The sequence below is a fragment of the Tachypleus tridentatus genome, chromosome 9 (assembly GCF_004210375.1).
Source record: "Tachypleus tridentatus isolate NWPU-2018 chromosome 9, ASM421037v1, whole genome shotgun sequence".
Taxonomy (NCBI): Eukaryota; Metazoa; Arthropoda; class Merostomata; order Xiphosura; family Limulidae; genus Tachypleus; species Tachypleus tridentatus.
Genome location: NC_134833.1, coordinates 104,089,958 through 104,111,459, shown reverse-complemented (window position 1 = coordinate 104,111,459; position 21,502 = coordinate 104,089,958). Strand labels below are relative to the sequence as shown.

Genomic DNA, 21,502 nt, shown 5'->3' with positions numbered 1-21,502 from the left:
GCAACTTGCAACTTTTCACTAGTTACTCAAATAAAATTGCATTGTATTTGCACAACTATATTCTTACATAATTATCATGTACAATGAACAAGCAATATTACAAATGAAAATTCAAACAAATATTTTAAATGACAAAATTCAGAGATATCCCAGTATAAAAACAAAACAGCTCAACTAGGGTATGTTTATAAAACAAGTAATACAAGATTCAATGGTTTTACTAATTCTTGCATTTTTTTTTACCATATCCCATTTTAGTTGTTTGGCTTTACTTAGAATTTAGAAACTTACTTTTAGATGTATCCAAAGGGTTTCATGAAGTGCTAACATGATAGAAATATTCCTTTCTAAACTTAACAACTTAGAGAATGTAGCTTACTTTTAAAACATCAAAAACAGAGACACAGTGATTGGCAAACCTTTTATTCGACTACTATTTTTTATGGCAGATATAAGGCTATTTGTGTTGACACTGCACAAATAACATTCTATACACAAAAAAGGGAATTTAGTATCGCTAACTTTATTATTATGTATTATGTTCCAACGAAAAGTCTTCTTAGCAATAACGCAAAAATGATTTAGTGAGTAATATAATACAAATGCTGTTTATGAAGTCAACATATTTTTACGTAAAAGGCACCAAAAGTTAAACAAAACTTCTTTTATGCTGGATGCTTTACATATGAAACATATTACTACAACATAAGTGATGAAACAAAGTCTCAAAAATTGACAAACCTGTGACACAAAACTAAAACTATGTATGGTTGCTAACAATGACACCAGGACGAGACTGTTTCATAGAAGAATAATGAATGATTTCATGATCACAGGCTATATTGCTAGTTTTCTGTGGCACAAAATTAAAAATACTTTCGTGAGAAGCTATATCATCTGATATTATCCCTTCTGATTGCAGTTTCCTCGGTGGCTCTGGATCATCTCGGAACATGTGGTCACCTTCTAAGTGACGAATTGCTTCCACAATTGTTTCCAAGTTTTGACGAGAGGTACTGCTTACTTTATAAGTTTGAGGTGATGTAATGCAGTGAACAGTTTCTCCAGTCCTAGATGGTTTCATAGAGGAACTACAAACTTCAGTGGCAGCTGTAGTAGTTGTTTGTGAAGTCTGACCAGAGGACCCCAAGATGTGCAACTGAGACGAACATGTTTCTATATTAATGGAATGAGGAGAGAATATAGGCAAGTTCTTTCCAGAGAAATCTTCTGAATTCTCTACATGATGAGTTGGACTTCTTGGACAAGAAACAAATACATTCTTAGTTTTCTGTAGCCCAGGACTTAGGCTAGAAGAACATCCATTGGGAAAAACAAAAGGAAATTGTTTTTGCTCCAGAGGTGGTAGGTCTGCATTGAAATCCTTCAAATTATAGAAATCAAAATAACAATTATAATTCCAAATATGCTACCAAATTAATAACAAGCAATTGTTAAAGATTAATAATGCTATGAGAATCGAGATATAAGAGAATGGTATATCAAATAATCACCTTTATTTTTGACTGCAATTAGGTTTCAGTGCAAAAGACCAAAGTTAGTTGACAAGGAAAAGATGAGGTAAAAATCTTAAATGCATATTATTAAGATTACAATCTTTTATATCATAATGGCACTTCTTAAAGTTCAAACAGTCAGTCATTTGAGTTAAAAATGTTGTCTGTTTATATTCAAGAAACAAACAGAAGCCTGAAAATGAAATACCTTCAAAACTAATAAATGCACTCTGCCTAAATTGAAATATGCACATCCATTACCAAATTAAAAAATAAGCCATATTTACCTCTGGTGTATTTTGTGGGATTGTTTTTCGTATCTGACCAGGGTATCTTTGAGTTTCTGAGGTTCGAGTCTGTTCTTTGAGCATTACTTGTATTCTGTGCTCCTTGTCTGATTGCATTTGCAGGCCAACCATTTCTTTTTTCATTTCCTCTGATATATATTCAGTATCACCTATAGGACTCATACTACCAATCCCTTCATCTGAAGACTCTGCTGCAAGCAAATAATGTCAAACCCTCTTTTATTCTGACATCATGGAAAATTATGATTTGCCACATAACTATAACATCATAAAATAGATGAATAAATAAAGAAGCTTATCAGTTTATAGCTAACCTGTCAACTTTAGACTTAACTAATTCTTTTCAAGCTCACTTGGGAAGCAAGTTTTAACCTCAAAAATATTTAAGGTTTTAAGGTTAATAACTTCTTTGATAAAAATTTTAGATGTATAAAACATCTTAAATTGAAAAACAGTTTAATCACTAAGCCTGGTAATAAATATGTCCTTAGAAGGTTGAAAACATGATGCATTGCATTTTCAAATTATTAAATTAATATTATTATAATTTCTTAGAAACTATAACAAAATCAAATACTTTAATTCTAGGTTACTGATATAGAATTTTTGTTGTCTAAATCAAGTATTTTAGTTTGCAAATTAACCATTATCTAACATCAACCTAACTTATATTAATGAGAGAGTATCTGTTAATTATGAAATTAAAGTATGTTATGAAAGGCTAATATATGAACTAACAGTTGTACTATACAAAATTTAAGATTACCACTGCTTTTAGCCCTATTCTTTAAAAGATTAACATTGATGAATGAAGAAGTATATCCACTTTAAAATTCATTAAAAGAAAGCTTCAGAACTGTCTGCTAAGAGAAGAAATAAAATGCAAGTTTTAATTAAAGCTTATAAGGCTGTATATTTTTCAAAGCTTCATTTTAAGCTATATTAGTTAACTGGAATACCAAAATGAATACCGTTTATAATTTTGAAGCATCTGTTTTGGCAATTACATGATAAAAGTTTTAGCTTCTATTGTTCAATAATCATTATTTATTGACTTCATACTAGCTTAAGTAGTATTAAGTAATGTTCTTATAGTTGTCTCTAGGTTCTAATTATCCTGTGTACGTACCTGTTTCAGTTTTTTTGCGTTTAGGTAATGGAGATTCAGGACTGCTTCCATCACTATCTATGTGCAACTGATAGTTGAGCAGCCTCTTTAGTTGGCAATTCTGAGCCAACAGTCTGGCTTTTTCCTGCTCTAACTGATAGATGTATTCAGTGGTCTGTTGCAGTATGGCAGCCTACAGGGTACAAGAATTTAGTTTATGCGTATTTAATACTAAAAAGCAAACCCTATTACTGTAAGTGACTAACAGATAAATATGTTAGCGAGAAATATTAATTTTTAATTTGCATATCTGTGATTAAAAGAGCTGGTTAATTTCACTTTGTCAGAATAAAGTTATAAGAAGGTGAACTTAAAACTTATCTGTATTGAGAAGCTATTTGGCAAAACTGGAAGTTACATTTAAAAACTGTTTTTACAAAAATTAAAAATACTATAGATCATTGACTTCACACTTTTTTATGCAATAATTAAACCAGTAACACATGAAAGTTACAAATTACATAAATAAGCTGAAATCTGGCAAAGACTAGTTTAAAATACTTCATACTTTCCTAGCTACAGCATTATATGCTACATAATGAGAAGTAATAACTTAAACAATACTTTAATAAGAACTTCAGTTGTTCAACTTAGCTGCCCTAGTAAACTTACACCAAGCCAAAGATCTCATCTGTCTCAGCTTACACAAACAAAATGAAATTAACATATTGTTGATATGCTTTTCTTACCTGTATAAAACCAATTAAGAATTATACTGACTATTATAATCTCTAAACATTCATGATTAGCAAAATAACACTTTCATATAATTTAATCTGGTTTGAAGATTATTTCTTTGACATATTAATTGAATACATATTTTGTATATTTAAACCATACATACTTTTTATCTTTTGTATTTTAAGATTAAAGTAAAAACAAAAATATTTCCTGCACATAATAGCAATATTTCAACAGAAAAACCATGCATGAACAATTAAAGTAAACCTTAAAGTTTCAGTATTCTGTAGTAAAACTCAAATCCTAATTTTATCTGTCTATCTTAAATGCAGTTCTATTTAGGGCTTGAAAGAGTCTACAGTTTTTTTTTAAGGAGCTGTACATACTTATCTCAAGGTCTTATAAAACTGCTTCAAAATATAACCAACCACCTGCAACGGCCAGGTAGTTAAGGTGTTTGTCTTGTTATCTGAGGGTCGTGGTTCGAATATCCATCACACCAAACATGCTCGCCATTTTAGCCGTGGGGGCGTTATAATTCAATGTTCAATCCCATTACTCATTCGTAAGAGTAGCCAAAAAGTTAGAAGTGGGTAGTGATGACTAGCTGCCTTTCCTTTAGTCTTACACTGATAAAGTAGGGGCAGTTAGCGCAGATAACCTTCGTGTAGCTTTGCACGAAAATTCAAAACAAACAAACATCAAAATTTATCTTTTTTTTTAATTAACATTTTCACATCTGTTCAAGCAGTTTTCTCCAAGAAATGCACAGAGAAAAAGATTTCCTACTATAATGCACTACTTCCGTGTTAAAATTCTAACATTACAGTCTGAATATTATGTAGCCAGTTAATATACTGCATTCAATTTGTTTCACTGAACTCCGGGTGCTAAGACACAGAAATGAGTTTTATTTGTATTAGCCACATAACTAAAGTTAAAGTGCAGAAATGACGCTGAGGTCACAGGAAGTAATTCATGGACTTCACAAAAACAAAGGAAAGTCCAAGTGCTGAAAATGTGAGGGAAGGGGTGATTAAAAAAAGGTAAAACCACCGAAAGAATGCAATACTCATTCAGTACCGAAGATCTGCTGTTATGTGCTTCTTTGCGAACGATGAAACACGGGAAATTCTCGAAAATACACACTTTGATTTGTTGGAATAAACATAAGTGTAGTGGCCTGGCACCAGTCATAATTCTGTTTATAGCATTATCGGTTAAAATCTTAACATAATAGTTGGGTCGTTTTCATTACATTATCTGTCAAAGTCATTACATTATAGGCCAGTTTTTGTTATTAGTGAATTAATAGATGAACGATTATAACACACGTGTCAGTCGTACGAGGAAACTGTCGAAATATCTGGGTACGCTGGTTGAAGCATAATGATAACACAGGTACGATATTTTAAGAAATATATACTAACACGTTATTTTTTTGTATTGAACCAAACACGTATTTCTTTTTTGAATGGTTCATGTCACGTACACGAGGGAGTGTTGTAAACCTTGTATTCTGAACACCTGCAGTAACAAGTTCTAATATAATTACTTAACAAAATAGTTACTATCACAGTATCGGCTGTATCACGAACAAAACACTATTACTGTACAAAAGAAAAGTGTTTCGTTACTAAAATGAAACATTTACACAGCTTTTAACTAATTCCTAACTGCAAAATTTTCGTTGCGATCCGAGATAGTACCTTACCATGAAATGTTAATATATTTTTTTAATAGTTAATGATATGGATAACTCCACTGGCTCCGTACTTTCTATTTATCTTAAACATTATTTATAGTTTCAAAACAACTGTTGCAATAAATATTTTGCACACGATACAGTGTGATTATATGAAATTAAATGGCTCTATCATAACGGATTTGAAACGCTATTTTTAACAATTTACCTACAACTTTAAATTTCCTTCATTTTACGTTGTTTTCTATTCTCAGGTGTGTTTCCTATTTTATATTAGTTCAAAGTTACAATTGCACAAAACATATTCTCGCACACCATATTGAAGATATAAAAATGTTAGCTATCTTGTCTGATTATCTACTTATTTCGAATATATTTCTAATTCGATATACTGGAGATAATGACTGCTAATATTCACATCTCAGGCCGTACTCTGTAATCACTGTATTAATTACTGCATAAATCTCATCGACTTAATGTCTGAAACTAATTTGTTCAAAGATAGTTTAATAACACACATACACCTGTGAAACATTATTTGAATAACTTGGAGAATACAGAGGAAAAAATACAGCACCATCTGGAATTGCTAGCTTGTTCGATGTTAAGTGGAATGCTAAGTATATCACTTTCCATTGAGGGCCAGTGATTAACACGAGCTGAACCTATTCAAATAGTAATTTGTAAAATATCCAATAACAAACGGTGACGTGTTGGTAAAACCTAAGTCACGTGCCGAAGCCACGAATAAAACGACACCTGAAGAGTGAGTGAACCTTGATTTCCATCTTACCTTCTATACATCTAAAATATAGCCCTTCCAACAACAACAAAAAAAAACCAACAAAAGTGTAAAATGAACAAAAAATTTCGTTATGAACACAAACATTACTTTTAACATTTCAAAAGTTGTCCTAGTTAGTTTAGGCTTGTTTTACAACAATCCTTTAGTGGTGATTTATATTTGGGTACCGGCGTATTGCACAAGTTCCACTTTTCTTTTTATTAATAAACCGACAAAAGTTTCAAAACCTCTGTAACTTAAAAGTTTAAATCGAAATTAAATTAAATATCCAGACAGGGAAATTAAAAAAAAAAAAAGCCCAATTACCCTATAACGAACGATCTGATGATAGCAGCGTGAATTGTGAAACCAATCTGTGGAGTATGCACTAGTTAAAAATGTACAACTCAATACATACGAATCGGAGGAGGAAGTCCGAGTGAACCTGATCCTCAACGACAAAACGCCGATACAGCAACGACATGCGAGTACTAATTAAAAACATGTTATTTGAGAAAAACATGAAATACCTTTTATAATTGTGATATTGGCCTTTCCGCATTAGATTCATTTCCCAAGTAGTGCTAGGTAATCGTAACAGACGATACTGTACACGAAATATTTATTAACACACATTAGAGGATTATTATCAGCACAAACTGCGAAGTACTTCAATGTTTCTGCTCTGGAACATTAAAGTACTGTTTAATGCAAACACATGATTGTGTTTTGATTTTCTGGAGTTGGTTCACTGGTGTTGTAGTGCCACATGTATATACAAGTTGTGCAGAATAAAATATTTTTAAATATTATTGTCCTGCTCTTTCCTAGAAAGGTAAAGTTAGTTTTTCGTCATTGTTTTCGCAAACAAATTTTAGTGTTTTGCACATCTAGTACCAATAATGTAAGCGTGTCACACAGATGCACCTTTTGAAAACAATCTATATATATATATATATATATATATATATAACCTTTTATAAGACTAGCATAACCTTAATCATTCTTCTTCTGAATACTTATATTCCCATGGAAAATAACTCTCATAGCGTTAGAAATGAAAATCGTTCACATGCTCCTTACTCCATTTCCCTCGGGGTAATTTTAAGACGGAACTTTCCTGTCCCGAGGATTGTCAAGGACACATACCTCTAAGTTACTTAACGCTATAAAGCAATCCATTATTTGTACCAACCAGGCCTCGAATTCATATGCAACATATTCAGCTAGCAATATATCACAACTTCAGAGAAATGTGACATATACGTTCATTCTTAAATACAATATGTTATGAAAATATGATAGACAAATACGTATAACTTACATTTAAGGATAAGTTAGCAGTGAAATTTTATGTTACCAACGGTGATAAAAGTACTAATTTTTAATCCAAGTAAATAATTTTATTATCTGAAAGATTTTTTGTTTTCTTTCAAAATGTCCATAGATTTATTAGAAGATGTGAACTATGCTGAGTATAAAATCGGCACGACCAGACATGGTCATATGGTTAAGGCGCTGGACTCGTAATCTGAGGGGCACGCGTTCGAATGCCCATCACATCAAACATGCTCGGGGGTCAATCTTACTATTCGTTGATTAACTAATTACAAGAGTTAGCGATAGGTGGTGATAACTACCTGCTTTTCCTATTGTATTACACTGTTAAATTAGGGACGCGTGGTGCAGATAATCCTTCTGTAGCTTTACGTGAAATTCACAAAAACAAATGCAAAATCAGCACTGGTGTGTGTGTGTGTGTGTGTGTATAACAACGTTGTTTTCCACTGCTTCTATTTAACATCAAGCGACTTACAGATCTTTGTTGGTAGATTTGGATAAAGATCATTCTCGACAGACACTTTGTAATAGTGTCTTAGCGCATTTTATTCATTATCAGTTTTTTTTTTTTTTTTATTAACCACTTATTTGGATTTTATTTGTGAGAATAATGACAATAGTAATAACTACTTTTCTATATTTTAGATATAATTGAACTAATTCAATAGGTAGATTTGTTTTATATTACTAATGTTGTCTGCTTTGTTGTTAAGCGCAAAGCCACACAATGGATTTTCGTGTTGTGTGAATCACGGATGTCCAGAGACCTGCCGCTGAGACCAAAGATTAAAACGACATTAACCCAGTAGATAATGTAGCTAACCTAATAGCCTGATCTCACTGAAGGTGGGCAATGTTCAAGGACAAACATTTATATTGATCAGAATACACTGATTCATCAGTTGCGCAATCTTCTTGTTATCGACGTTTCTGGACCTTAATCACCTGATATACAAATTTAACAGATTTAGGTTAGCCATATTTGCGTATAATAAACCTCCAAAAATATTATCACTGTTATTACAAGTTTTTCATGAATAACAAATTAAAGTAATTTTATAGCTTACTTAACACAAGAAAAATCTTCAATTTCATTGCCTTGCGTTTATTCCAGGAACTTTTTTCGAGTAAACTCGTATATTATATACATTCATAACGTGTAAATGGAGGGTAAGACAAAAGTTTATAGCAGTACTTCTGCTGAAAAAGGGAAACCCGAAACTGTCAAATATCACTAACACATCAAGAGCATTATGCTGAGTAAATAGTGACACGATACATTTTTTTGGGAAACTTTGAATAAGAAAATTTACAATTTTCTGAATGAAAATTTTTGTTGTTTTAGTAACCACTAGAATTCCTCTGCATCCTATTATAAGATATTCCTATTTACTTGCACACAATTTCGTAAATTGCTAATATAGTTTTATTCTGTGTGCGCAAGTTCGTTTGGATGACAGTAAATTAAACTAAAAATAGCAGATTATTAACGTTAAATATTTCATTAAATATCTATCGTATTTCAGTCGGCATGACGTCTTCTTTGTATTGGGCGAAAGGTCTCATCGGCACTAGTTATGGCAGTATTATGGTTAAAATACTCTTATTTGCTGTCACTCGTGTGCCCTTAGAATACGTTAAAAAACGGCACTAACTATGGCAGTGCATGTGTTGGTACGGACGTAAGCCGTCCTAAGACAAACAGCTGACGATTTTTATATGAAAACAAGAAAAAATATTCAAATTTTATAAATTACCTTTCCCCGTGTAAAGTACAATTTACACTTAAGATGCAGACTTTAATACTAGCTCATGTTATACTAAATGTCATTAATTATATATTTGTTTTTGTCTCACTATAAAATAAAATGAAATTACTAAAACATCACCTGGTATTTATGCCTCTTACAATACTTATCAATGTATATGTATATGCAATGTATACGTGGTGCCAAAATATGGAAAGCTACATGTCCCAACTTATAGTAATGCTAGGATTAAGCAATTTCTCTGTATATTGTGCAACCAAAAATAAAAAAAAAATATATCAGTAAAACCATCTCAAATCGTAATCTCTTTTTTTTAACCAGTTCTTAGAAAAACGTAGAATTCTTGACAAATATTATAGCTGAATAAATTTATTATTTATAAGCATGTTTATCAAGAAAGACTGTTACACCTGGTATAATAAATACAAAAGAATGTAGACTACTTGTTTCACGTGGGTTTTAGAAGTAAACATCAGCCTAGATAGGGAGTTAGTAACCTATAAAACACTAGCTAGTTTAGCCTCAACGAAGGTGATAATTAATTAGCGATGATAGCGAAATGGTGCAACCCTGACAAAGTTTAACTAATAAATATCTAAACACATAAGCTAAATTCTAACAGGTTGCAAGTTACTTCTAATTAGGTTTGAAAACGTAATATACTGTGTGATAATAATGAAGCAAGAATAAGTAAATAATTTAATAAGCCTAAAACTTGTTACTCCGCACGAACTAAAGTTTTAACTAGCCGAATAGCTGATCACAAAGAAATTAAAATGTAACTAATAAAAATAAAATAAATACTGATTTATATCTCAACTCTGTGGAAAGTAAAACAATGAATAGATACCATCTGGCTGTTCCGGAAAAATGGATACCTGCATCCAGTTTACTTTTTCTTTACCGATTAAAATCTATCTCGTGTGAATGAAAATACAGGTACAACAATACTGTGTCTAGGTTCACAATGTCTTCAATACCTGATAGAAAAATAATAATAGTAATTCCTCCAGAAGGCTCCAGTTGCGACCACTTCCGGTACAGTGGAAACGTGAATAGGCCTCATTCTACTAGCACCTGCTAGATCCCCCCCTCCCAACAAGAAATGGCCATTTTTTAAAACGTCTTTTCAAAAAGCTGGTAGTGTGTATACAAAAAAGCTGCTGCACCTATTTTAGAGAAGAAAACACGTGCGGCTTATAACTTGTACACAAGAATACAAGAGCACCAAACATCTGCCTGTGCGTGTAAAACACATTTTCAAATACCTGAAGAAAGAAGTGAAAAAGTAGTGAACTGTATGGTAGGAACGAAAGGATTTATCTTCAGAACTTTTCATTTATAGCCCTACAGTTCAGTGTATTACTATAAAACATCATAAGTTGCGAGGTTTAGGAGTTATATGTCTAATAAACAGTGAAATAAATACAGGCTTGGTACATATAAAGAAAGAAAGCTTCTTCCCGAAACCGTACACCGTGCAATAAATATTACACACGTGCTTTCAGAGGTGAATTAACTAAAAGAAGTAAAAAGTGCCTATGAACTTCACGTGGTTATTCGGTTACCTTAACCATGATTTATCTCATTACACTATGTAACACAATTTTTACTTTTTCTTGTTCCTGGGCAGAAAGTGTTATTTCTCAATTGCTTATGCCTAAAGTAAATGGAAAAGACCTATTTTTCTCTTCAAACTTTGCTTCTGTGATCTTGGTAATAGAATTTTCAAATTTACCAATTTTCCAGAACATTCCAGGTAGATTCAGTGCTGAGTAGTTGATAGAGAATTTTCTCAAACTTACAAGAACCTTTTAAAATTTTCTAGAACTTTTCATAGTAATATATATACAAGGACTCACCACTTCAGTTCAATTCTAGCTGCCTAAGTGAACACATAGACCTATCTGATTTTATCAGAGATGGCAGCAAGAAACTGCAAGCATTCTTCAGACTCATTCTGCTATGTATGTGGCCAATTTATCAAGACAAGAGCGAAAAAGTACTCTGTGACAGCATTTTACCTGCGAGCATTTCAAAAATCCTCTAGAAGCTAACACGGACAATTTTTGCTTGCTTGAGTACTAAGATTTTATATTATATAAATTTTAGACCTTTTACAATTTAAATATCTTCAGGTGCACCTCAAAGAGGGATATAACAGCGTCAAGACCTTGCTAGAAGTCCTGAAGTATGATGAGCATGGCTGGAAGGTTATCGGAGACGTGTGAGCCACTAGTGGGCCTCCAGGTGTTGGTCCCACCATTACATATAAAATTGGGTCTTATGGAACAATTTGTCACAGCTCTTGATAAGGAGTCTGCAGCCTTCAAGTACCTTCAAGACTTCTTTTCCAAGCTGTCTGAGGCAAAAGTCAAAACTGGTGTCTTTGTTGGACAACAAATAAAAAAGATCCTGGAGTGCACAGATTTCCCCAAGAAGCTCAATAGGAAGGAAAACAAAGAGCTTGGAGCAACTTTGTCGCAGTGGTTCGGGATTTCTTGGGTAGTCACAAGGACAAAAATTATGTGAACTAGCTCAGGCTGTCGTGAAAAACTACGGTAAAACGGGCTGCAGAATGTACCTGAAAGTCCATATCCTTGACGCTTATCTTGATAAATTCAAAAACATGGGAGTACACTCAAAGGAGCAAGGCGAGCGCTTCCACCAAGATATACTGGACTTTGAACGCCCTTACCAAGGAGTGTATAACGAAAACATGTTTTATACCACAAGTCTCTGCTCTATCATTTATAATTAATTAATTGGATAAGTTTATAAAAAAAAACATGCAAAACGATAATTTGTAGAATATTAGAAATTTCACCAACAACAATACTAAAAATTATGAGACTGTTAAAACGTTAGGTAGAATAGGTTAAATTTAGAATTTCTTTATAAATATGCTTTAGGTACGTGTGAATACAAAAGAATGTAAAAAGTATATGAAACAAGTAAACGGTGCAGAACTGTGTTGAGTGAAAAACATCTATATTAACGGATAATCAGAGTACTATTTGTATAGGTTCAATATTAACTTGATGAAATTGTGTAACCTTAGAAATAAAATTCTCTTTATCAAATAATAAACAGGTTTTCAGGAAAAAAAAGTTTCTAAGATTATTATATCACTGACTGAGCAAGGTTGTGCAGTGCAAACATGACATAAAACTGTTGATGAAACACACAGTAAGAAAGAGCACACGACTCTTAAAATAAAAGAAAAAAGTTCAAATGAGCAAAAACACAAGTTATGAGAAAAACGATTTTGTCTGAGCCTTTTTCTAGAATTCTAACAAGGTTTAACCTGTCTGACGAAGAGCTTTTGCTCCAAACGTTATAAAGTAGTAAAAACACATGCATATGACAAGAACTTTATATTAATTTGCAACGTTTCGGGCAAGAGCTCTTCATCAGGTTCGTTAAACCGTGTTAGAAAAAAGAAGGCTTATACAAAACCCTTTTTGTCTTATACCTGTGTTTTTACTCATTTTGAACACTTCATTATTTCACTATCACAAGTTGCTGTCATTATTGTTTGTGTAAGGCTATAGGATAGTCCTTCCGCACTACACACTCCAGAATTTCAAAATTTCAGGTTACTGATAAATTATTGGGAATAATATACATAAAAACAATATATGTTTGTAGAAGGTTAATTACATTTATTTTGTACTTTTACACAAGTTACAAACCACTCTTTCAAAGAATATGTTAAATTGTAATAACGTACCGTTGCTGAAAAAAAAAACAACATTAAGCATATATTTTAATGTAAAGTTGTATGCTGCTGGTTAGCAACAGATATAGAAATACCATGTTATTTTATTCATGTATAACTGTAGAAAAACAAGAATCCAAATATGCGAGTACATTTCAGTAGCGTTAATTTCCTACATAAATACAGTTTCATATACACTAAGTTATCTGCATACTGATAAAAACGTAATTTTTGGTATCAACAGACTACAACTGTTTACTTAGTTCGTGTTGTAGCAAACACTTTGATAATGAATAACGTAGCAAGTTGAGCACATGTAAGAGCAGGATGTTGTTTAAAGATGAAATGATTATCCATGAATTGTTTTACAGTAAACTGAATAACACTAGCTTATTTGTAAACAAAATCCTTGTACACATGTGGATCAGTCCAACATTGAGGGAGCGCGCGTTTACCTATAATAAAGGAATAAGCAACCTAGTAAGTTCTGAGAAGAAAACCAAGAACATGATTTATGTATATTGAAGAATGTATGGCTAAAACCGTTGTGCTGAGAGCTAGGCTTACATATGCCCTCCTTCCCCGTGCCGAAGGTTTAGGTTTTTTTTTTAAGGACACTTCTTTTTTTAACCTTAGAGCCACATATATCATACATGTTTACTGTAGCTGTCTCACTACTAGCTATTCCAATAAGGTAAATAGTGCAATGCCTTACTGAAACGTATGCACGTAGAGGTCCTAAAACCATGAGACAAGTAGTCTACAAAGCCTTTTAAATCATATTTATACATCTCGAATAGCACTTCTTATTAAGTTACATTTCCTACTGTTAAAAGGCCCAAACACTAAGCCTAAAAACATATTTTAAAAGAACAAGGGAACTTTATGGTCAAACATTTAAAACATAAAAAGTATAATTTACTTAAAGCTTGAAAATTACAACAGAATTACTTTATAAAGGTTGCCTTTATTGAAGACAAGATAAACATAGTTTACAATAAAACAAAGCCAGAATAAACCGTGTAAAACATACCGCTACTACCTTCAGTTTCCAATATTTTTTTAATTCTTAAATGACGGCCATCATCATTTGATGCTGTTACCAACACCATTCCGCTGTTTAAGGGTTAATCTAATATCAGAAAGCAATGTTTGTCAAATTTATTTTAAAAGCCGAACTAATGCAATATATATAAAGATATTATAAGTTCTCCCACTACCAATGTCATGATTTCCGGTCTACTGAGCCTCTACGCACTCGTCACAGGAAATAACGGTCACACGCCTGACCTACATTCATGGTTCTGCTTTCACGTTAGACATCGTTCTGTTTCAGCGTGTAATAAACACATTTCATAACAATAAGTAACTTTTTGATTCGCCTACGGCTTATTTACTGTTGCTGTCTGTATACTGTCTGGTCTTTGCTTACAAAGAATGGTATAGAAATACGGGTTTGCTAACCTTATTTTTAAATGAAAACAGTTACAGACGCAAGAAAAATTATATATAAAACGGTATCTGGAAGATACATTCAATGAATTAGCAAATAAAATTTTAAATTACATACTACACAACTACTGAAAACTAAGAACAAACTAAACAGACTTGTTAAAACTTGTATTGGAAAAAAAAGAAAAAGGTATGTGTAGAAGTGTCCCCGAGGTTCATGCTTCAATCTATTTATTCTGACAGAACACGATGAATCTGTACGAATTAGTATAGAAAAGCAAAAATAATACTGGGAGATGCTTTTTTTTTTTTTTTATGGTGTTCTGTTTACAAACACAAGAAATGGTAGATTAGAAATATTTTTATTTCATTAGATGCGAAATATTTTAGCTTAAATAAATTGAATAAAATAGTTTTTTTAAAAAAACTAACTGGTTTGACAACATTTCAAAATTGTCGACACAACCACCCACGGATCTATGGATGGATGTACGGAGTAGTAATGGCCTTAAATATCTGTACGCGGCATCGTTGAACGTGAACCTGAACTAACTGAAATAAATAAACGAATCTCGCAGAAAATATTTTGATTTCACACCTGTTGGTTCACTCTCTACACCAATTTAATCAAATTTGAATTGAAAAAATAAAATGATTTTGTACACAAGTCAAAGCTTTGGAACCAAAACATTATACGTATATTTTTCCAAAATTTTACTACATCTGTAAAAGAAACTTGCATATTGTCTGAAATTAGGACTTTGTGTGTGTGTGTGTGTGTGTGTGTGTGCGCGCGTGTGTGTGTGCGTGCGTGTATCTACTACAGTATCACACATTTTAATAATACCCACTAAACCAAAAATATATACTCAACCTGTTACATGAACATGAAATTGTTGAAACAATTTGTTAATTTTTCTAGTACTTATTATTATGTTTGAATAATTAATAAGTTTTCTATACAAGAGGCTAAACTAATCTTTGGGGGTTAAAAATTAAATAAAAATGCTAGTGAAAGGGGTTATTTGTTTATTTAGGCCTATATTGCTGCATAAATTGCAGTTGGGTTTGTACAGGTAAAGTGCTATTAAAGTCAGACCGTGACATACAACTTATAAATATTGCAGCTACGTTTCACTTGTTTAGAACTTTCATTATTCATTTATTTTCGCTTTCTATTATTAATTATCTAATATTCTCTCAGTGGTTTCTAAGCATGTGATGCTATTGTGTTGTTTAGGTTGCTTAGTTACCTTGCTGAGCTTTTCACCCTCGTGTTGTGGCAACAAGGTGCGGAGCGACTGAAATCCAGCATTTATGCTTTGCATCCGGCGTCTTTCGTTGCTGTTAGCTATTTCCCGACGAATTCGCTTCTCCTGTTCCATCTGTGTCTTAGGTGAAACGGGTCTACTTCCAAGCCTGTCCACAAAATATTAAAAATCACAATATCTCGAGAAACATTAAATAAACAAAAGATACAAAGTAAATATTATTCTTATTTGAAATAGGTGTAAATTAGATTTGAAAGTGTTATACAATAAGCTAACAACCTTAATGACAAGGTAACTAGAGAAACTTTCAACTGAAAAGAGCAGTCATATTTTATGCGGTTCACCTAATTACTTTCTAAAACTGGTTGATTTATTTCTATTACCTAGTTTTAATTATAATATTTCAAAAATGACTAGTCATAATACATACAAGGATTCATTTTTATTAACTTTTTGCTTTCCTTCTTCCTTTTTTATCCAATAAATATTTATTGTATTGGTTGGTGATTCGTGATTAAGCATTTTTAAAATACAAACCGAGGTCTAAGACCTCAACATATTTGAAAAAAAAAAAATTCTGATCTCTCACCACATCTGATTTAGCTGAGTGTTTCCCCGGCGGGTTCGTTTTCTTGGCTGCCAGACAGTAGACACGAAACAACCGATTGACTAACTATTTTTGTTGAAACTTACGATCTTGGCACGGTGCCAAAGCGTTTAGACGCCATTACTACACTATGTGCATAGCAAGCATGGAAAGTAGCACTAGGGCTGTACCAATAGCAAGCACGCCGGCAAATTAATTCACGTTACATTTCAATCGTTACTGCACAGATCAATTAATAATATAAGATGTCAAAATTAAGAATAAAACATGTTTTTCAGTCAAGTGTACAATAAAGTTAAATATGTGTTTAGTAAAAACTTTTTTTAGATTGCTAGCCTACATGATAACATTGTTTTTTATGTGACTTAGACTCAAGTAAATTAAGGCTTAATAATCAGCAAGGAATGTTGATTTTGTAAGAAACAGAGAATAAAACTCTTCATCGATGGAACTAGCATACTTGCTGTTCGTATTCGAAGTGTTTATGGACAGGTGCACTAATATAGCTCAAAGCATTTATATGCACCTACTAATTAATTTTCCAAGAAATAGAGAATAAAACTCTTCATCGATGGAACTAGCATACTAGCTGTTCGTATTCGAAGTGTTTATGGACAGGTGCACTAATATAGCTCAAAGCATGTATATGCACCTACTAATTAATTTTAGGCCAATCTAAGCTACTGCTGTTGTATTTTTATAAATTATTTAAGCTGAATATGAATTAAACGCTTGTGTATTCAAGTCATCTTAGATTGACTTAAATTTTCTAATTTAGTTAGTATGGTAATTGAATGTTTAAAGAATTATATTTCATTAGTGTAGATAAAAACGTAACTCTTAATCAAAACACATACTAAGCAAATTTATTGAAAGGAAACTTATTATTAAAATGTATGTCAATAATTGAAATGACCAAGCTACAAACACTGAAAGAAATCATCTATAAGTGATAACTAAGCTATTTACCTAGTCCCTCACAATTAGCTACACTTGAAATTGTATGCCCCATAAAAAGGGCTATAAAAAAACATGGGCCAATGACATCATATATTAACATGTAGCAGTCACAAGAACTTAAACTTTACCAAACTTGTTTCTATTACTTTGAACATAGGCTAACTAAAAACTGGGCGACTTTTTAACTTGCTATCACTAGAATGTTACAACTGTCTAGCTGGGCTATAAAAATAAGAGTAATTCCATAGTAGAGTTTTAAGCAAGAGACCTAATCTAATGCTAAATAGTTTATCAAGTTAGCTTTTGAAATAAATTTTACGAGAGACTTCAAGCAGGTAGAAATGTCATTATTATATGTATTTTAAACATATCAGTTTTTAAAGTAATAATATATATATATATATATATATATATATATATATGCAAAACTTACCCAAGTAAGATAATTCTGTAAATGACAAAATAACATTAGCGTCGAGTTGTGTAGCAAAACGAGATTTAATTGTTCTTTACACAATACAGTTGGTTATCTCTATCCGAATGAAAAGATAAAATATCATGGTTTCATTCAGTAAGCTTACCTGCATAAGCTTCCTATAACTTCTTCTTGCTGTCTCCTTAATTCACTAAATATTCGTCGTTTTTCGTTATTTCGATTATACGACGCCATTTTAATAAGTTTACAATCAAGAGATTTAAACAGCTGACACTAAACTACACGCTTAGTTTAAACTAACTTTTGATAACACTTCACATCAACTGTCTTGTTTCACGTAACAACCACGTTTGGCGGGAAAAGCATGGTGTGTGCCGTTGTGTTCCTACCGCATTTTCAAATAATACTTTAATTTGTAAAAACATAGAAACCACAAAATTTCAAATACATTTAAAAGCTACGATTATATACTCATTTGTTATAAATTTAAAGATTATTTTCGAGTTTTATATTTTCACTTGGAACTCTTTACTATAACGTAGTAATAAAACTGATGGCTGATCAGCTGTCCAGTTGTAAGGAACGCGCGGGAAAGCGTAGTGATTATCAGAGAGGATGTGTGGGAAAAATGGAGGGAAGTATGTTAGGAGAATATAGTTACATTTCAAATATAGTTTCAATATTCTCTCCTCTAGTTAAAAATGAAAATAACAATTCCAAGAAATAATGATAAGTGTAATTTACTAATAATTTTGTTTTAGTGATAATTTTGTAAATATTATAAACAATAAAATTTCTACGAGAAAATTGGCTGCATACCTAGAATAGAATTAAATTCTCTATAGTAATTTTACAATGCTTGTCTTAACGTACATTGGCTCTACTTGGGGAGTTGGCGTCAATCGATATCAATGTGAAGTCGCCCACATCTTTGTTTAGATTCGTCGTTTACATTCTTTGTATTTATGACATGTGATATTCGACAATTCAGGCTAGATATACTCTGTAACTGCATTTTTTTTAAGGATATGACACGATCAATATGAAGCTTTGTACAACAATAGTATTTTGTTTTCTTAAAACTGTTTTATTTGTTGCAAATAATCGAATTCCACAGAGTTAACATGTATAAAAATCTATGTATGCATGTTCTAGGTTTGAGGTTATGAGATTGTATATAGTGTTGATAGAAAGTTGCACCTTGTATGGTTGGGTTGTTATGTTGCATAATGGATGGTACAATTCCAGGAAATCAGTTTTAGTTCTACGGAATGTATGAACTTTAAATAACACAGATACCAAGTAATTAAGTATTTGCATAGGTTACATTGATAACACTATTTATCAAAAACGTTAGGAAATTAATGAAAGGTATGCGTAAATTTTACTCTGAAGATACTATGTTTAATTATAACAAACTATAAAAACATGTTTTTTATTAGTAACAACTTTAATAACATTATTTGTTGAGTCTATGGAGAGATATATACAAATTTTCAGTTTTGTTGTTTTTACGCGCGTTTTTGCATTTTGCTATTTTTTTATCACTACTTCACACCCTTTTTGCCATGAAGGTTTGTTGGATCCATACGGTTTCAAATTCTGCGTTTTACAGTGTTTTAGCGCGTTTTCATTTTTACAATTACATATAAGGGAAGCAATTTTTCGTGTCCTAAGTTAATCTTTTTTTAATCATAAATTTACATATCTTCCATCCAGGGGAATGGTACTCCATCTAGTGTAAAATAAAGATCCATTAACGCTCAATAACAAATTATTTGTTTTAGTAACAAGCCTTTGCTCTTTTATTCTTATGAAAATATAATGCTAGAATTTTTTTTTCTTTTTCTAAAGTAGCTAATTCATGAAAATTTCCAGAGTTTTATTTTTAAGATGCAAGCACTGTTTTTAAACGTATGCATTAAAAAGAAATAAACGCTTCTCGCACTATGGGATCATGGATGCAGTGCAAAAGTGACAGTTAACTCTCACTATTTGGACTGACAAGAGTTGGCGATGAATGGTGTTAGCTAGCTGATTTTCCTCTAATTTATCATTTCAAAATTACGGACGGCTGGCGCAGATGGCCCTCGTATAGCTTTGTACTAAACCTAATTAACTAATATATTTATCTGTAATCTTAAGCAACTGTCATATTTGATATAAATATAAAGAATGTTTGATACAATTTCATGCAATATTTCGTGTGTATTCAATTTTGAAAGTTTTAATGTTGAACTTGCTGCCTCAATTGAAAACTGACCCATAATTTTATAAATAATTTTGTTTTATTTTACCATTATTAAAAATAAAAAATAAAAAAGCCAACTACACTGAGTTATTCATATCTTGTTTTTGAAGATATGGAATGGAAGATAGCAGAGCAAAGACTGTAAAATTAATAACCCAAAAATAGCTAATCCTTTTGTTTTCATAAAAAGTTACATTTACATTAATGTATCGTAAATAATAGCATTTTATCATGTTCGGATCGCTTACGTAATTAGATTTTTTCAAATCTCAGAAATTTGATATAAAAATTTAAAGATAACACGATAGTTTCGTTCCGATCAATATAATAAGGATGTAGTATAGTGCAATATATCCATAGTATTCGAGTACGAGACACACAGCCTACAATTAAAAATATTGGAATGTATGTTAATACGAGCGAAATCTACAGAACTATAACACCCTATTATAGGGTCTCATATTTGGAATGAAGCTAGAAACTAACAAGTGTAAGAAAATATGTTTTAGATTCGGACTAATATGCAACGTCTGTAGTCAGTTGTTCAGAGCTGTAGATACACAGGGTAGAAAAAACCAGTGACAATCAACAAATCACTCAGTAGATCGTATACCTCCGCCATGCAGTGTTGGTCATGCTTTGTTTGATTGTTTTGAAATCGCACAAAGCTACACGAGGGCTATCTGCCCTAATTTAGCATTGTAAGACTAGAGGGAAGGCAGCTAATCATCACCACCCACCGCCAACTCTTGGGCTATTCTTTTACCAACGAATGGTGGGATTGACCGTCACATTATGACGCCCACACGGCTGAAAGGGCGAGCATGTTTGGTGCGACGGAGATTCGAACCCGCGACCCTCAGATTACGAGTCGAATGCCTTAATCCACCTAGCCATGCCGGGTTTCTTGGTTACTACTTTCGAACATACTGCTGAGATAAAAATCTCAACCATTTCGTAGGTTAAAAACAGATTCGCGAAACTAGCAGCAACTTTCCACAAAAAAAAAAACGCGAAAAAGCAATCCTCTTAGAGCACAGTGCAATACAGTAGCAGCCACTCTACCGTCTTGATAGAAATATCTCTCTCCCGTTAATCTGATAAAGAACACTTAGTAGCTAATCACCTGGTATGAAAACGTGAATAACATTTTTTTTAACCTTCTTTTTCAGCTTATTTTCAGTATAGCTCGTGTAGCACTTCATAACCTTTTATTTCTTCCATCACTTCCTAGTAGATATCAGTATTAGATAACCTAAGTTATGTATCACTAACACCCTTTATTTTTCAGTTTGTATATTTTTAGAATAGCCTTTTCTTCTGCCTAACATCTTGGACACTGCTCGGATACAGTTTTCGGGTACCGACAAGTTACAATGGGTTTTCTCGAAGTACTACCCTTTTATTTTACCCTCGTATTTAAGCCTATGATAATGGGATTACAATTCGCAGTTTCGGCATTGAATCTACAGGTCTTTTCTGCTTTGATTAAAGGCTGTCTGTAGCCCACCTTTTTAAAATGATATTATTA

At 32.4% G+C, this 21,502-nt stretch overlaps 1 protein-coding gene across 5 annotated transcripts; it reads right to left on the bottom strand.

Moving 5' to 3' along the window:
* Positions 1–407: 407 nt before the first annotated feature.
* Positions 408–18,300, bottom strand: LOC143225952 (uncharacterized). 5 transcript variants are annotated; one of them, XM_076456218.1, is made up of 5 exons: positions 17,866–18,300; positions 15,700–15,865; positions 2,955–3,126; positions 1,805–2,013; positions 408–1,384 (listed from the first exon to the last, which is right to left on the bottom strand). In XM_076456218.1, exons 1-5 carry the CDS (start codon positions 17,952–17,954, stop codon positions 761–763), a joined length of 1,260 nt encoding a protein of 419 aa, XP_076312333.1. In that variant the 5' UTR covers positions 17,955–18,300; the 3' UTR covers positions 408–760. The 5 variants fall into 5 exon arrangements, with proteins under 5 accessions (XP_076312333.1, XP_076312332.1, XP_076312335.1 ...); XM_076456217.1 differs by having other exon boundaries at positions 1,805–2,016; positions 17,866–18,298; XM_076456220.1 differs by lacking the exon at positions 17,866–18,300 and adding an exon at positions 17,718–17,797 and having other exon boundaries at positions 1,805–2,016.
* Positions 18,301–21,502: the final 3,202 nt, after the last annotated feature.

Coding starts and splice junctions, on each gene's coding strand:
- LOC143225952 (XM_076456217.1), bottom strand. CDS start 17,954: ATGGCGTCGTATAATCGAAATAACGAAAAACGACGAATATTTAGTGAA. Junction 2,017..2,954: donor ACGCAAAAAAACTGAAACAG/GTACGTACACAG, acceptor ATTTGCTTGCAG/CAGAGTCTTCAGATGAAGGG. Junction 1,385..1,804: donor TCCCACAAAATACACCAGAG/GTAAATATGGCT, acceptor TATAATTTGAAG/GATTTCAATGCAGACCTACC.